This window comes from Scyliorhinus canicula, chromosome 7 (assembly GCF_902713615.1).
Source record: "Scyliorhinus canicula chromosome 7, sScyCan1.1, whole genome shotgun sequence".
In the NCBI taxonomy this organism is placed as follows: domain Eukaryota; kingdom Metazoa; phylum Chordata; class Chondrichthyes; order Carcharhiniformes; family Scyliorhinidae; genus Scyliorhinus; species Scyliorhinus canicula.
Window position 1 is genome coordinate 100,724,759 of NC_052152.1, and position 17,694 is coordinate 100,742,452.

The 17,694-nt window shown below is 44.8% G+C and overlaps 1 protein-coding gene across 4 annotated transcripts in view; it reads left to right on the plus strand.

Moving 5' to 3' along the window:
* Positions 1-17,694, plus strand: part of sh3kbp1 (SH3-domain kinase binding protein 1) — a 413,248-nt gene that overhangs the window by 353,159 nt on the left and 42,395 nt on the right. For all 4 annotated transcript variants that reach the window (XR_005461315.1, XM_038802548.1, XM_038802549.1 and 1 more), the window contains one exon: positions 3,509-3,600. Coding sequence is in view for 3 of the 4 variants with exons in the window: in XM_038802548.1 (XP_038658476.1) it covers positions 3,509-3,600 (92 nt within the window). In the remaining variant the exon portion in view is untranslated. The remainder of the gene's footprint in view (positions 1-3,508; positions 3,601-17,694) is intronic.

Genomic DNA, 17,694 nt, shown 5'->3' on the forward strand with positions numbered 1-17,694 from the left:
ATTGCTGAATTCCCCCCCAAAAAGAACATACCAGATTGTCCTTTCCAGGACAAACCTATGAAAAGAAAAAACTATGGGCGGAATTCTCCGCTCCCGCGATAAATCAGGAAGGCCGTCGTGAACTCGGCCGAGTTTCACGACGGCCTTGGAGGCCGCTCCTCTCACCTTATTCACCCCCACCCGGGGGGCTAGGAGTGGCGCTCTGTAACTTCTCGGCTGCCGGGCGTCAAGGTGGCGCGCCAAAAATGACACGACGGCGGCGCCTAAGCGACGTCAGCTGCGCATGCGCAGGTTGGCCGGCTCTAACCCGCGCATGCGCGGCTGACGACATGATGGCTGACGGCTCAAACCCGCGCATGCGTGGTTGCCGTCTTCCCCTCCGCTGCCCCGCAAGACGTGGTGGCGGAGTGCGTCGCTTTGAGACGCCGGCCCGACGATCGGTGGGCACCGATCACGGGCCAGTCCCCTCCCGAGCACGGCCGTGGTGCTCACTCCCCTCTCCGCCCCCCCACAAGCTTTAAACGGCACTTTGGCGCCCATGTTCATGACGGCAGCGACCAGGTGCGGTTGCCGCCATCGTGAACCAGTCGGGAACGGCAGGCCGCTCGGCCTATCCGGGCCGGAGAATCGCCGGTCGCCGTGAAAAACGGCGAGCGGCGATTCTTCCGAGCGGGGGGGTGGGAGAATCGTGGGGGGCGCCAGGGGGGCGTGTCGTTAGTCGCCCGGCCCTCCTGCGATTCTCCCACCCGGCGTGGGGAGCGGAGAATTCCGCCCTATGCTCTTGAAGTTGGATGGTCGCGCTCGTAACCCATGATCATTGAACAGCCGTATAAGAAGAAAATAAAGGTGTAAAAATCCAAGTACAAGAGTAAATTTACCTACTGGGCAAATGCAAAAATTAGAATACATCACTCCTGTGATTGTACAGTATGGCCTTTTTCATTGATCCATGTAACATATTGCTTGCATTAAAAACATGCTAAGTGCCACTAATAAAAATTAAAAATGCTGGAAAGACTCAGCAGGTGTGTAGAGAGAAATAGTTAGTGCTTCAGGTGGATATTTCATCAGAACACTGTCACTGGGCCAGCATTCCACATCAACATGTGCCAAAAGCTTGAATTCTGTGAAAAATGCAATAGGCCATTCACTGTTGCAGATTGCTGCAATCAGTGCCTAAATGTGATACCACTTTTGACTTTTGTCGATGAGAAGTTACATAAATAATTTATACATCATTCCATTTTTCCTACAGTTAATCAGTAAGTTACACTGTTGCAAGGCTGCAATACGCTCGAGGAGTCCAGAGAACATCACAAACAGTGAGAGCAGGTAGCATAGTTTAGCTTGATCTAGCTAAGGAGGCACAAATATGTGCAGGGTTTCTGAACTCAGTATTAATTCAAAAGTAACCTAGCAGTATTGTACAGGGCCTCCTTCGGTACTATAATTTCTCTGAGAACAGTTGTATCTTGGACTTGGGGGCTAAGTGTTGTGCTGACATGCCCATAGAAGTGATGGACATTCTTATTAGGAAATAGACCATGGTGGTGCAGTGGTTAGCACTGCTGTCTCACGGCTCCGAGGACCTGGGTTCGATCCCGGCCCTGGCTCGCTGTCCGTGTGGAATTTGCACATTCTCCCCGTGTCTGCGTGGGTCTCACCCCCACAACCCAAAGATGTCAGGATAGGTGGATTAGCCATGCTAAATTGCCCTTAATTGGGGGGGGAAAAATTGGATACTTTGAATTTATTTTACAAAGGAAATAGACCATATTTTCACTTGGACCCTGTATCTGCTTCAAGTAGTCACAAGCTATGCACACCATCACACATTAACTCTTGTTAGTTCAAAGTTGTTTTTCTCAAAATTGTAATATAACCACATTGAAATTGTGGAAAAGCAGTTTTATTCACATTCAACAACTTTTGAGTTGCGAATGGATAGCACAAGTAAGATGCAGAAAAGCTTCCTCTCTAAGGACCAACTCCAACTCCCGAGCAGTCCAAAAATGTGCAGGTTAGGTAGATTGACCATGCTAAATTGCCCCTTAGTGCCCAAATGTTTAGTTGGGGTTATGGGGATAGGGCGGGGGCCTAGGATGCGTGCTCCTATGGAGGTTGGTGCAGACTCAGTGGACCGAATGGCCTCCTTCTGCACTTCACAAATTCTATGTCCAGATAAAGCAGTGTAGGATACAACAGCCTACTTGTTGAGGGTTATACCTTTTTATTTTTCTCCTTTCAGGTATTTGTATGTTACCCATTATTTGGAAAACTTAGCAATGTGATATTTGACTTCCTTATTGCAATAAAGTTAGTATATTATTGAATATAATTTATATCTAGCAGTGCACACACACACATTAAATCTAAAATTGTCCTGAAATCTAATTATAGGTAGTTTAACATGTTTCTTTCCAAGTTTGATTCATAGTTTTTCATATTTGAGTGTGAAACTAATTTGTTATTATCAAGCACATTAGCCAACGACCCTATGTGGCTAATTGGGAACCCAGAAGTAACCAGTTGTATTTCTCTGTTCTTGGGCATGAGATCTAAACACTCTTATTTGCAGAGTGTATGCACGTCATTCCTGCTTGTTGGTCAAATGGTGAGACAAAACGCAGTGTGTGTATGTTATTGATAGTTATCCATACATTTCCTGCTTGGCCACTGGTGGTAAATGTATAAATAAATATACACGAGAAGTACATTCGCCTGTATTATGTGAGGGTAAAATATTTTGACTTGGTGCATGTGGCTAAAATAATGGGCTGGATTCTCCAGTTCCCCAGCCGCATATTTCTCGGTGGCACACCGTTTGCGAGCGGCGTGATTTTGTCTTCCCATCGCTTGTCAATGGGATTTCCCATTGAAGCCACCCCAGGCCGCTGGGAAACCCACAGGTGGAGGTGCGCTGCGGCAGGAAAAGAGAATGCCAATGGCCAGAGAGTTCTGGCCAATGGCAGAGTAGCCATGGCGGCTGGTCAGCAATTTATGTTGAACACCAGTGAGTTAAAGGTGCATTTAAGAATTTTTTGTGAAGTGATGATATCAATGTGATTTTGGGTGAATTAACAGTGGTATAACTTGCACATGCTTTCTGCTCTTTGTGATCTGTACACAGGCCGGTGACTTTCAGAAGAATGCATAGCATGTGACCATCAGTCCAGCACATGTTGAGCAGAGGGAACGATCTGGACCTCTTAATATGGGCAATCTAGGCAAAGTTAGTACAGTTGGGCAGAGAATTAGATCATTTCACTGACGGGTGGTATTTTTTAGGTGTTCTAATTGAATTATATTCCTTCAGACATGCACTGATAATAGCAACCAAATATTATTCTGTAATTCAAAATCTATATTACTGCCTCATATGTTTCATCACTGTAAGCAGGTTTTAGAAAGGCTGAACTGTTAAAATTCAAGCACTATCATTTTCTGTGATCATATTCTATAATCTGGAGATGAATGCTGACATGGCCAGCTTTATTTTTTTGGGCAGGTCTGACAGTGATCCAAAGTCTGAATTAGGAATTCCTGTTGTATTTCTCAACACACCAGAGAGAGAGACCTTGGAAAAGACCAATGACATTGGTAAGAAGTCACTGCCTCATTCAGCTGCTGTTCCTAATCGCCTATAAATAGCTGCATTATGGTAACGTTGCATACTGCATTAAAGCACACATCAACGTATTGATCGGTAAGAAGGACCCATTACACAGTACGTGGTTTGATCACTGACCTTCTCTCCAAATGGATGAATGAAGTGTAATTACATACTATAACAAAAGTTCAAGTTGGAAAGCTTATTTATTAAGGCAGATTGGTTCCGCAGTGAAGAATGGCTTGTGACAGCCAACCTCTTCTGAAAAGCAAGTAGCTGAAGTTTGGATTTCACTTGTATCAATGTAATCACTTGGACTTTAACTTTGTGTGCGTGTGAGAGAGAGAGGGAGAGATTGGCAGATTTACTGACCACGGAATTATTTTACACACGCAAACCTAAATTCACATCTGTAAAATGGCTGGTAACGAGTGCAAGTATGCAGTGTTCTGGAATATGCATAAACCATCAAGGTTGTAGGAGAAGCTGTAGACTCTGGTGTTACTAGAATATCGCACTGGTGATGGTGAGGTCAAGGAACTGTTATAATATGACATTTGATACTAGTGATCATTTCACCCTTCCGCACCAGCGTGAGATTCTTTATAAATCTTTTGGGTTAAATTTCGTTTGAATTTTATGAACATGTGTTAAAGGTATGAGATCAGAGCTCACGTTTTTAAAATTTGCATTTGAATTTGATAATTTCAGCAGAATGCAATCTTTCATTGTAATTGTACTTATAAAAGTAATGTTGGGTGGCCCAGTGGTGCAGTGGTTAGCACTGCTACCTCACAATGCTGAGGACCCGGGTTCGATCCGGCCCCGAGTCATTGACCGTGTGGAGTTTGCACATTCTTCCCATGTTTGCATGGGTCTCACTCTCACAACCCAAAAATGTGCTGGCTAGTTGGATTGGCCATGCTAAATTTCCCCTTAATTGGAAAAAAACAGAATTGGGTACTCTATATTTAGTTTTTAAAAATAAGGTATAAATGTCTCGAAAACAATATTTACAACTGGGTTGGTTAATACTATTAAAATCTTAGTTTATAAATGCCCAAGGTTTACTGCTATGTTCTTAACGTAGATTAGTTGCATTATTTGCTGCATGAAGCAGTAGCAGGCTACATCAGTTTAAGTACAACAAACAGTGAGTGAAATTAATAATTTGCCTAATTTGTAAATAACAGTAGGTTGTACTTGAAGTGGATACTGTTTTAATCTGTGTGAGCTACAGAGAAATCAATGCAATAATTTCACAAAATGGTAAGAATGCAATAGTTCAGGATAAAACTTGCATGCACAGTGCTACTCATTCAGTTCTCAGTCAGGAGAAGAATGAGTTAACTTGAAATATACAATTACTTGTTCTCTAAATGGGATGTGGGACTTTGTGCAAATGTTTTATTTCAGTATAGTATATAAAATGCATACAAGGTCTATTACAGCAATATATTACTACAGTGGACCAATGATGGTAGGCTTCGAATTAACTCTTAAAGGAAAATACTATGCAAACATATTGTGTGTTTCAGTATTTCAAAGGTACTTTTTGTTAAAATCTTTTAGCATGTTTAGGAACACAGCATAGAATCCTTTTTTAAAAAAATGTATTGCATTTCAAATGTGTAAAAAACAGTAACATATAACAGAACAACACACTCCACAATTTCACAGTCCACAGTTTGTACAGTTTTTCCCCTTGTACCCCTATCCTCCCCTCCTTCCCTCCCCCAGTGATGAACAGTTCATCAAACATTTTCATGAGCAACCTCTATCATGTCTCGATGCCCTCCGCCCACCCGTTCAATTCAAATTTGATCTTTTCCTACCGAAGAAAGTCATGCAGGTCCTCCAATGATCACCACCATTTGGTCCAACCTGACCACCACCCTCACAATTTTAGATAATGTCCCAAATACTGCCTCCCAGTAACTCTCCAGCTCCTTGCAACCCCAGAACATGTGCGCATGATTTGCCGGCCCTCGCCACACTTCTCGCACTCATTGGCCACCCCTTGAAAGAACCCATTCCTCCTCGCCCAGGCCATATGTACTATGTCCCCACCTTGAACTGAATCAAGCTCATCCTCACGCCGGAGGAGGTTGAATTCACCCTACGCATCACCTCGCACTACAGTCCAAAGCCTATTTCCTCCATCAACTTCTCCTCCCATTTGTTCTTAAACCTCACCACTTGCATCCCCTTCCCCGCTGCCCCAACCACCCATATATGTCTCCAATCCTATCTTTCATCCGGGAGCAGCAGTTGCTCCAATAGGGTGTAACCCAGCAACCTGGGAAACATCCTCCATTCATTTCAAGCAAAGTCCCTCCCCCACATATATCTAAATTCACTCCCCCTCGATAATTCAAAGCTCTCCCGCAACTCATCCAGACCTGCAAACTACCCTTCCAGATACAAGTGCCTCACCCTCACCAGTCCCATCTCCCTCCACTTCCCATACATCCATTCATCTCCCCCGGCTTAAACCTGTGGTTCCCATACAATGGTGTCAACATCGACATCCCCTCCAACTTAGTGTCACCGCAGCTGATTCCACACCCTAATCGTCGACTGTACCACTGGGCTCCCCATATAAGACCATAAAAATATAGGAGCAGAATTAGGCCATTCGGGTCAGCTCCGCAATTTGATCGTGGCTGATATTTTTCTCAGCCCCATTCGCCTGCCTTCTCCCCATAACCCCTGATCCCCTTATTAATCAAGTCTCGAGTGTCTCAAAGACACTCAACGACTTGGCCTCCACAACCTTTTGTGGCAATGAGTTCCACAGATTCCCCACCTTCTGGTTGAAGAAATACTTTTGCGGAGCTAGTGGCAGTGAAGCTGTCACCACAGATCTCAGACTGGATTAACTACAGGACCCTTCTTCCATCTTGACCCACTCTGCCCCCCTCCCCTCCCCGACCATCGCCTCACCTTCTCCACATTTGTTGCCCAATAGTCGTGCAGCAGGTTCCGGAGTGCCAACCTCCCTTTTTGCCTCTGTAACAGGGGCCCTCTTTACCCTCAGCACCTTCCCAGCCCATATAAACTCCAAAATCACAGTCTCCAATTTCCGCGTCCACAGAAACATGGACCTCCGGCACCTGCCCCAATGACGGAATCATAACCACAATCTATAGCCTCCTAATGTTATTGGAGAGCTGCTTACCCCTTACGAAACCCGTTTGATCCTCAGTAACCATCCTGGCATGTATCCCTCCATCCTCCCCGCCACAAACTTAGCCACCACTTTCATGCCTCTGTTCAACAAAGAAATGGGCCTATATGACACACACTCCAACGGATCCATCCCTTCTTCCGGATTTGCATGATCGAAACCTTTGTCAGTGTCTCTGGCAGCTCCAACTTCTCCAACACCTCACTAAACATTCCCAACAAATGTGGTGCCACCTCTGTCGCGAATTCCTTATAAAGCTCCGCTGGATTGTCGTCCAGCCCTGGAGCCTTTCCCGGCTTCATCCCTCTAATGTTGTCAATCAGCTCCCTCAGCTTCAGTGGCTCTTTCAATGCTTGCCTCCTCTCTTCCTCCAACCTTGGAAACTCCAATCCATCCAGGAACCGTCTCATATCCCCTTCTCTCCACTTGGCTCCACCCTGTACAGCTTCTCGTAGTACCCCCTGAACACCTCATTTATCCTCCCCGGCTCCGACACTACTTCCCCTTCTCTGTTTGCACCTTTAAAATTCCCCTGGACGTAGCCTGCCTCCTCAACTGGTGAGCCAGCATACAGCTCGCCTTCTCCCCATATTAATTTTGCACCACCCTCGCCCTCCATAGCTACCCCACCGCCCTTCCCGTCATCAACCTATCGAACTGCCCCTGCAACCTCTTGATCTCCGCTAACAACTCTGTAGTGGGGGCCTCCGTGTATCTCCTGTCCACCTCATCTCTCAGCCAACAACCGTCCACATTCCTCCCTCCTCCTGTCTCTGTGCGATTTGAATGAGCTAATCTCCTCTCGGACCACCGCCTTCAACACCTCCCAGAACGTGGCCCCTGACACATCCCCGTTCTGATTAATCTCCACGTACGCCATGATCGCCAACCTTACCCTTTCACAAAACCCCTTATCCGCCAACAGATCCGAATCTAGCCTCCATCCTGGCCTCTGCACCTGCCCCGCACTTAGGCCTCACCACCAGCCAATGTGGCGCATGATCGGATATCATAATCCCTGCATACACTGACCCCACCAGCCTCAACAACACCGCTCGGCATACCACAAAGAAATCAATTCTTGAGTACACCTTATACACGTGTGAGAAGGAGTAGTACTCCCTCCACCCGGGTTCTTAAACCTCCACGGATCAACTATTCCCATCCGTTCCATAAACCCTCCTAACTCCTTCGCCATCCTTGCCCTTCCCATTGACTTGGGGCACGACCAGTCCACCCTCGGCTCCATCACGCAGTTAAAATCTCCACCTATAATCAATTGGTGCGTATCCAGGTCCGGTTTCACTCCCAACAAATGCCTCACAAACCCCACATCACACTAATTTGGCGCATATACGTTGACTAGCACTACTGGTGCCCCCTCAATCACCCCACTCACTATCACATAACTTCCCCCTGGGTCCCGCACTTCCTTGGCCCCCACAAACCCCGTACTTTTGTTCAACAAAATGGCCACACACCCGCGACTTTGAGTCAAACCCCGAGTGAAATACTTGTCCCACCTATCCCTTCCTCAACCTAACCTGGTCCTTAACCCAGAGGCGTAACTCCTGTAAAAAGATCACCTCCGCCTTCAAACTCTCAGGTGTGCAAAAGCCTGTGACCTGTTAATCGGCCCGTTCACCCCCAGACGTTCCACGTTACAATTCTTACCGGAGGCTTATGTCTCTGTCCCCCTCCGGCTTTGCCTCCTCTAATATCACCCTAAATCGGGCCCATCCAAGATGGCCCCTCTCTCCGTCCATGACCACGCTCGGTCCCCAACTCCCACAGCATAGAATCCGAGCATCTCACAGCACAGATGAAGGCCAATTGTCCCATTGTGCCTTTACTGGCTCTTTGAAAGAGCTATCTAATTAATCTCACTCTTGTGTTATTTCCCCATAAAACTATAACTTGGTCCTTTTCAAGGAAATTATCCCTTTTGAAGGTTACTATTGAATGTCCTTCCATAATCCTTTCAGATGATACACGTGAGATCATAACAATTCACTGCATAAGATAATTTATCTTCATTTTCCCTTTGACCCTCTTACCAATTATTTAAATCTGTGTCCTTTGGTTACTGACCCTCATGCCAGTGGAAACAGTTTCTATGCAAATCCCTCATAATGTTGAACACCTCTATATTGAATCCCTCCTTAAATCTTCCATGCTTCAAAGAAAACAATTGAAGCTTCTCTGGTCTCTGGATGGACCTAAGTAGAAACAAATGGGGTCTTCTCTCCAGTTGCCAGTTTCTACTTTCAAGTTTGTAATTTCAACTAGACAATCTCAAATTAAAAGGAAATTTGGAGATAATCTTGACCAGTTTGTGCACAGTTTTGTGCTTGGCTTGCAAATCTGAACTGTGGAACATGTTACTTGCATGATTTGCAGAGTTGGTGAATGGTGGGCATCTAAGGAAGGGAGTTAGAATATACTTTATTGTGGGGGTGGAGGTGGGGGGGAAGGAATTATTATAAATTCTAAGCTCTAGGAATGCATTCCCCATCTCTCCTTATAAAGGAAAATGTTAAAACTGGGACAAATTAATATCAATTTTATTTCATCAAATCTTTCTTGGCACAGGCAGAGCCAGGAGGTTGGATTAGTAACCACGTTCAGAACAATTGTAATATAATCCATGAAATATTGTCTTCATGCTGCAGTTTTATAACATTAAATTTTAAGATTTCAATTTCTTGGCTGATGTTTGAAAATTGGTGATTCCACAATTGTAAGTCAACATATAGCACGTGTACACATATGAGAGGACACTTTGTTGATTATGGCTCAAATGGGATGAGAGTCCGCATAACCAAACCACCATGTATGAACTTGATTTTTAAAAAATATAACTGGGCATATTGATGGTTACAGACACCTGTCCACTTTGTTCTGTAAATAGTGTTGAGAGATTATTATGCTTAATAATGTAAGTATAGCTTTTTAATGATTTAGCAGAAACAATAAAATGTGAAAACTGCTTCAGTAACTTTCTGTTCTGTTCTCATTATTTTCAGACATTCCTTTCTTGTGATGACTTTCTTTTCCTTTCCCATCACTCCTTGTAAAGCCTTTTAACTCTCACTTCTATTTACCATGGGTAACTCCACTTCCATGCCCTTTGAGGGTAAGACTGACTTTCTCTTGACAGTCACTAGAGCTCTGAGTTATCTCTGCTCCTTGCTTTTCATTTATTGCAGTTAGATTATGCAATAAGCAAAGTACAACTTCTAAGCAGATCTCAGTACACATTTTGTGTCAAATTAAGAATCGGTCTAAAAAGTGCAGTTATGCCACTTACAGATTTGTTTGAAATTGGCATAAACAAGTATGATTGACTATTTTCTCTCACAATGGGACTAAATCTTTTTATTGTCTATTTCCTTTAGTTTGAATAATCATGCCATTTTCTTCCCTTACCTTGTGGAAAGAAAGACTTGCATTTATATTGCACTTTTCACGACAACAGGCTATCAGAAAGCACCAAAAGGCCAATTAAGTTAATGTTATAATGTAGAAAGCGCAGCAGCTATTTTTCACAGCAACATCCCCCAAACAGCAATGTGATAACATCCAAAGAATTTGTTTTAGTGACATTGGTTGAGGGATAAATATCTGTCAGGACTGGATTCTCCAACTGGAAGAAGGTGCCATTGTTCCTTCTACATTCACCTGAGGGTGCCCGTGGGGCCAGTGCTTAATATCCCACCCGAAAGACATTGGCGCTATTCTCTTGCTGTGTTGCACTCAAACGAAAGCATAACGCGGCCGGAGTATCCCAGGAGAGCCCTCCAGTCGGCCTCGCGGCAGCCTCCGCGCCTCGTGGGATTTACCCAAGTCCCACCAGACGTCGGAGTCAGAACTCCGCCCAAATGGGGTGGAACCTAACGGCGATCACGGAAGTAGGTGTTAAACCCACCAAAGACCTACCTGCCCGATATCCACCAGCCTCCCTCGATTGTCTGACCTCCCCAGGGAGGCTGCAGCCGGGTGCTGTTCAGCACAGGCGGAATGGCACCTGGGGGGGTCTCCTGGGCCATCGGTGGTCAGGGTCAATTCAGGGTGACTCCCTGGCCCACCCCAGGAATCTTGACACTGGCACCCTGGCACTACCAAGATGCCTGTATGGCACTGCCAAGCTGGTTGGAGCACTGCCTGGTTCCAGTGCAAGGATGCCCGGTGCCATTGTGGCACTGCCACGGGTCAGGGCCTGAAGGGGGGGCATGCCCATGAAAGAAGGGTGGAAGGTGGGTTTGAAGGGTGGGAGTGAGCAGGACAGGTAAGTAGGGCCCTCCAGGAAGTTGGGGGTGATGGGTGGGAGTTCTGGAAGAGAGAAGGGTGCTGGAAGGGGGCTTGGAGGAGGCCTGAGTCAGGCGGGGGGGGGGGGGGGGGGGGGGGGGGGGCAAGGCAAGGAACCCAATAGCAGGCTGTCCTCACTTGGGGAGGGGGGGCCAGTAGTGTCCATGTGTGTGGAGGTGATATTCCCCATGGGTGAGGATGCGTGGGGGACCCACAAGCTCACTGAGAGATCGGGGCAGCCAGGGCAGCATGGTGGTGCAGTGGTTAGCACTGCTGCCTCAAGGCGCCGAGAACCCGGGTTCGATCAAGGCCCCAGGTCACTGTCCGTGTGGAGTTTGCACATTCTCCCCGTGTCTGTATGGGTCTCGCCCCCACAACCCAAAGAGATGTGCAGGGTATGTGAATTGGCCATGCTAAATTGCCCCTTAATTGGGGAAAAGAAAGAATTGGATTCTCTAAAAAAAAAAAGATCGGGGCACCCATTCAAAATGGCTGCCTGATCTCTGAGTTCGAAAATGAAATGAAAAAATGAAATGAAAATCGCTTATTGTCATGAGTAGGCTTCAATGAAGTTACTGTGAAAAGCCCCTAGTCACCACATTCCGGCGCCTGTCCGGGGAGGCTGGTACGGGAATCGAACCGTGCTGCTGGCCTGCTTGGTCTGCTTTAAAAGCCAGCGATTTAGCCCAGTGTGCTAAACCAGCCCCATTCTAGCCCAAAAAAGTGACCAAGTGTCATGGAATAACAGTGGGGAACTCGCTGGTCCCTGAAAAACCTGCCACAAATGAACTTAGAAATTTTTTGGGAGTATCACGTCCATTAACCTCAACAGTGCAGCACTTCATTATTATTAGGAATATCAGCCTAGGTTTTGTGCTCAAGCCTCATGAGTGGGGCTTGATTGCACAACGTAAGTGAGAGTAATTTGTAATGCTTTCCCCAATGACTTGCGCAAGTTCATCAAGTTCTACCATACAGGTCAGGAAGATATCAGGTTCCATTCTGTGATGAGTTACCTGCCCTCAGCTGGAGCAGTGGGAAACCACTACAGTTACTTTCAGGTCTTCGGTTGGGGTTGAAAAAAGGAACTCGACCAACATTCCTGCTCTTAATCTCTGTTCAGCGAGTGGACATCCATTGAGAATGGCAAGAGTTAAAAAATGATGCTTTCCTATGGTCCAAATTCCTGATTATCAATTCTTAATAATAATCCTTATTGTCACAAGTAGGCTTACATTAACACTGTAATGAAGTTACTGTGAAAATCTCCTAGTCGCCACATTCGGCGCCTGTTCGGGTACACAGAGGGAGAATTCAGAATGTCCAAATTGCCTAACAACGCGTCTTTCGGGTCTTGTGGGAGGAAATCGGAGCACCCGGAGGAGACCCACACAGACACTGGGAGAAGATGCAGACTCCGCGCAGACAGTGACCCAAGCTGGGAATCGAACCTGGGACCCTTGCGTTGTGAAGCAACAGTGCTAACCACTGTGCTACCGTGCGCCTTATTCCAAGGCTCGCTGATGAATAACAGCAGCTGTGGGAGATATGAGTGGTGGGTGCAGAGCCCATGGCTCATGTCAAAGCAAGGGGTTGATTTTTTGGGGGAGAAAGGAAAGTTGATGAGGGAACAAAATAGATTTGTTTTGATATTCTAAAAAAATGTGCAAAACATAAATGAAATATCTAAGTAAAGCTTATTTTAAATGTGTACATGATCTGCCAATAATTGCTTATTGCCATAGTCTTGTGTGGGCTGAATCACCTCTCTCTGCTTTATAATCTTTCCAGTAGAACCTGACCCCAGCTTTTCTTACCCCTCTCTACCATACTGCTTGCTTGTTGGTGTATTCTAGTTGAGTGTTGATCTGCTCTGGTTTTCTTCTGCAATATAACATTTCCATATAATCTCTTGGATAAGTAAAATACAATTATTTTACAGTCATTAATCAGATACAATCCATGTTTCAAGCAACATTAGAGATCATTTGGAAAATGCAGTATAATATATTTTGTGACACTATGTGTAAGCAAGTATGAATTTAAATCTGTCTTGTTCCTGTCACCCATATTGTCAACCAAATACTCATCTTTGTTTCTAAAAGTTATAATATATTCAAGCCATATATTCAGTTAACCATAGAAACCCTACAGTGCAGAAGGAGGCTATTCAGCCCATTGCGTCTGCACCGACCTTCTAAAAGAACACCCTACCTAGGACCACTTCCTGTAAACCCACAACCCCAACCAACCTGCACATCTTTGTGACACTAAGGGGCAATTTAGCATGACCAATCCACTTAACCTGCACTTCTTTGGACTGTGGGAGGATGCCGGAGCACCCAGAAGGAACCCACGCAGACACGGAGAGAAAGTGCAAACTTCCACAAAGACAGTGACCCAAAGCCGGAATTGAATCCGGGTCCCTGGCGCTGTCAGGCAGCAGTGCTAATCACTGTGACACCATACCGCCCCTATTGTCCACCAAGCATTGAATAAACAGTTAAACAGATTTTTGTTTACCTGCAATCTCTGAAGATGACTATTTGGTTAATTCTGAAGATGACTATTTGGAATATTGTTTTTCTAGTGAATTTGTTCAGTATGCCAACATACTTAAAGTGCAGCAATCTCCAAGTGTGTGTGCTTTCCATCTAAAGTACATTTGTTGAATGCTTGCTAAATCAGTAGGTAATCTATGTTATGAACGCAACTGGTGTTAATGCTGAGCAAGCCAGGTCTCGGATGGAAATCTGTCTCGGCTGATCGTAATCTGTTTTTTGTATTATAGAAACGTGGAGGGACAGCTACTGAACTCAAATGCACAGAACTTCCGTGATAACTTCTAAAATTTGAAAAAATAAAAATGTTTATTTAAAAAAAAGATAAAACATAAACACACAGGATAAAAGGTACACAGTTAGAAAAGATCTTGCAAGATAACCCCCAAAAATGCCTTACCAAAAGGTACACAATGGAACAAACTTTTTGGCAACAGCACTTGTAGATACTTAATTGAAAAATGCAGGAAATGTTACCCAAATCAAGCCTTCCACTGCAAACAGAACTACATTTTTCGACTTCCCAGAACCAAACAGATTCAAACAAAGTCCTTCAAAAGTTGCTTTCTCAATTCACAAATTTTCAGTATACTCCATTACTTCCCCCACAGCAACCTCAACAGTTGAAAACAGGTTTTCTTTTCGCCCTTTCATGTTTGCGTTCCATTGCATTCACAAATCCCTTTAAAATTAGGTTCTCCAAATAGTAAGATCTTGAATAGTAAGATCTTCTCTATCGCCTCTATTTTAGATTAATGAATTTAAAATGTCTGTAAATTTTTGCTCATGACTCTCCTGTAAGATGCAAATGTCGAAAGATGTGCGGGTTAGGTGGATTGGTCACACCTAAATTACTCTGTAGTGACCAGAGGTTAGGTGGGTTTGCTGGATTACAGGGATAGGGTGGAAGTGTGGGCTTAGGTAGGGTGCTCTTTCAGGGGCCGGTGTAGGCTCGATGGGCTGAATGGTCTCCTACACTGTAAATTCTATGAAATCTATAAAATGTTCCTTGTCACCATTTGAACCTCTTTTGAAATGTTTTTTTAAAAAATACTCCACAGACAATTTGAGTCCAAAAACCTCCTTTGATTAGTCCTGGGCGCACACAATAGCTTTCCTTACCTAAGACAGAATAGATAGATAACACACACACAAATGTAAAATGTACACATATCACATCTGCAAAAGTAATGTGTTCTAAACATTTTACATACAGAGGCTTTCCAGTTTTAAATTTCTGTAGACAACTTGCATGGATTAAATTGTTTGAATATTAAGGCTATCATTGTCTTAGCAGTGCCGTTGGTGTACTATGGGCATGATTTACTGGCTGCGTCCCACCTCTCCCGGGATTCCCGACCATCATTAAGGCTTTGTGAGATCGTGGGTGGGAGCAAGTGTTGCAGAGTTAAGTGAGTTTGAAAATTCACTTAATCTGCCTTTGCTAGATTGAACCGGTTCTCAGGATCTACCCGCCTTGCCGAGGAGATCCCAGCCGGGCGCCAATGAGTACTGGTCCGCACAAACCGGGACCAGGCGTACTGTCACTTGGCGGGGAGGGCGGTCTCTCAGGCAATCGGACGCCCCTGGGTGACTGGTATCTTGGGCACCTGACACTTGGGCACCTGGGCACCATGGCACTGCCAGCCTGGCACTCTGGCTGGCAATCCCATGGGATCAGGCCCTCGCTGGGGATCAGGCCCTGGGGTGCCCTGCACATGTGTGGTGGTGTGCGGGGGGGGGGGGGGGGGGCTCTAGGACCTCCCAACAGATGAGTTAGGGGGTCCAGGGGTCACACGGGGCAGGGGGGAGTCGAGGGATCTCTTCCTGCACTGAGGATCTCTGCTCGTCGGAGGCCCGAAAAAAAACAGCGGCGTTGGTAGTGGGGTAGTTCCCAGCGCTCCCTTGATTCCCGCCCAGAACGGACTCTTTTTACGCCCCATGTCAGGATAATAGTATTGTAACATTTGGGGAAAAGAACTTCCTTTAGCTTATAAAGCCCACCAAAATGTCAACATGAATCAGAATTTTAACCGCACCGAAGGAGGTCATTCTACCTGCCATGCCTCTGCTTGTGTTTTGAAAGAACTGTCTAATTTAGTCCCACAACCTTGTTTTTCTCCCATCACCCTGAAAATTTATCCTCTTCAAGTACCTATTCAGTTGTTCATTGGAAGTTCCTATGGAATCTGCTTCCACCATTCTTTCAGGTTTATTGATCTTCTTAATTTTTTGAATTCGACGGGATTGAGAGGGGTGGTGTTTGGGGTGGAATCTCATTTCGCCTCTACTACATATTTTAAAGCTGCGACCTTCGGTTATGAGAAAAGTTTATCTTTATTTATTCTATCAAGGTCCCTCATAACTTTTAATACCTCTTGTCTGATCTCCTTGTAACCCTTCTGCTAGAAGAAGAATGATCCTAGCTTTTCTAATTGCTCCAAATCACTGAAAGTCAGGTTCTAAAGTAGTGTATTGTTTTATTGTTCGAATTTATCCAAATGGTCACATCAGTCTTTGCAGGTTTGATCTTTATCATATAAAATATCCTGCAAAAATAGTTGTTCCAATCACATTATAGTTATCAAAAGTATACCTTTCCTGATGTACGAGATCAGTTCTAGTTCGAATCCGATGCTATAATGCCGAGAGTAATGTACATTTATTTTTGTGGATATTTTGATCTTTCTTTTAGGCATTATTTCACCTTTGTTTCTTTTGATATTTAAAAGAAAAATCAATTATTTTTCTAACCTTCTTTGAAGTTTAGTTGCTTTTTTTTTTCATTTATTTCAAATTCATTAGTTGAAGGCCAATACAATTGAAGTGCGAGTGTACTTTTAAACTAAACTGCGTTCCCCATTGGCAGAAATACCACGAAAAGATTGAAAGTAACAGAAGGATTCTCCATTTTGCAGACTCTCATGTACCGCAAGTTGGGTGACGTAGTAATTGTATCTCAGTCCATGGCAACCACAGCATTCTTCCAGTACTGAATGTCAATCTCCTTTCCAGTGCAATTCAAAAGACTAATCTTGGTTACTGTGTTTTTGAATTACAATTTTTAAAAAATATATATTTTATTCAAATTTTAACATCAGGGGCTGGTTTAGCTCACTGAGCTAAATCGCTGGCTTTTAAAGCAGACCAAGGCAGGCCAGCAGCACGGTTCGATTCCCGTACCAGCCTCCCCGGACAGGGGCTGGAATGTGGTGACTAGGGGCTTTTCACAGTAACTTCATTGAAGCCTACTCGTGACAATAAGCGATTTTCATTTCATTTTAAGAATTAAACAAATAACATTTACAAAATAAAACCAACCCCAAAACAATCCCGGACTTCTCCCTCCTCCCACCCCTCTCCCCAGCAGTTGGAGGAAACCAGCTCCCCGAAATGCAATACAAACAGACCCAAGTCTCTTGTTCAACCCCTCAGGCATCTCCGTTCTCAGCAAACTTCACCTTTTCCATATACAAGAATTCCATTAGATCCCCCATCCATACTGAGGCGCAAGGTGGAGAAGCTGACCTCCACCCCAACAGGACCCGTTTGCGAGTGATCAATGAGGCGAAGGCTAAAACATCTGCCCCCGCACCTGTCTGCAACTCTGGCAAGTTGAATTGCAATTTTGAATGCTGGGATCAAAACTCATACCAAAAAGGGTGCTGATCCTTATTAGCTCAGTGGTCAGACCACATGCATGTGGTTACTACTAAACAGAAAACCCGTGTTTCACCTGATGAGATAAAATATGTCCCCTCGAGGATATATTTTCCAGCTTTTTTTTTTCCTCCCACCCAATCCCTGTTCTCTGCACCGCCTCTCTCTAGAAGGTATTGATTCCTTGCTGGGGAATAATTAACCAAACACTAGATGCCCCCCCTTGCTTAAAGTGATCTTCTTTATGTGACTATTAGCAGATTATTGGCTATGGAGGGCAGGGAGGCAAATTGGCAGCCAAAAAACACTCCTTAACTTGAGCCTTAGCACCCGTTTCCCTGCAGTGATGAAGAAATTTATAACTG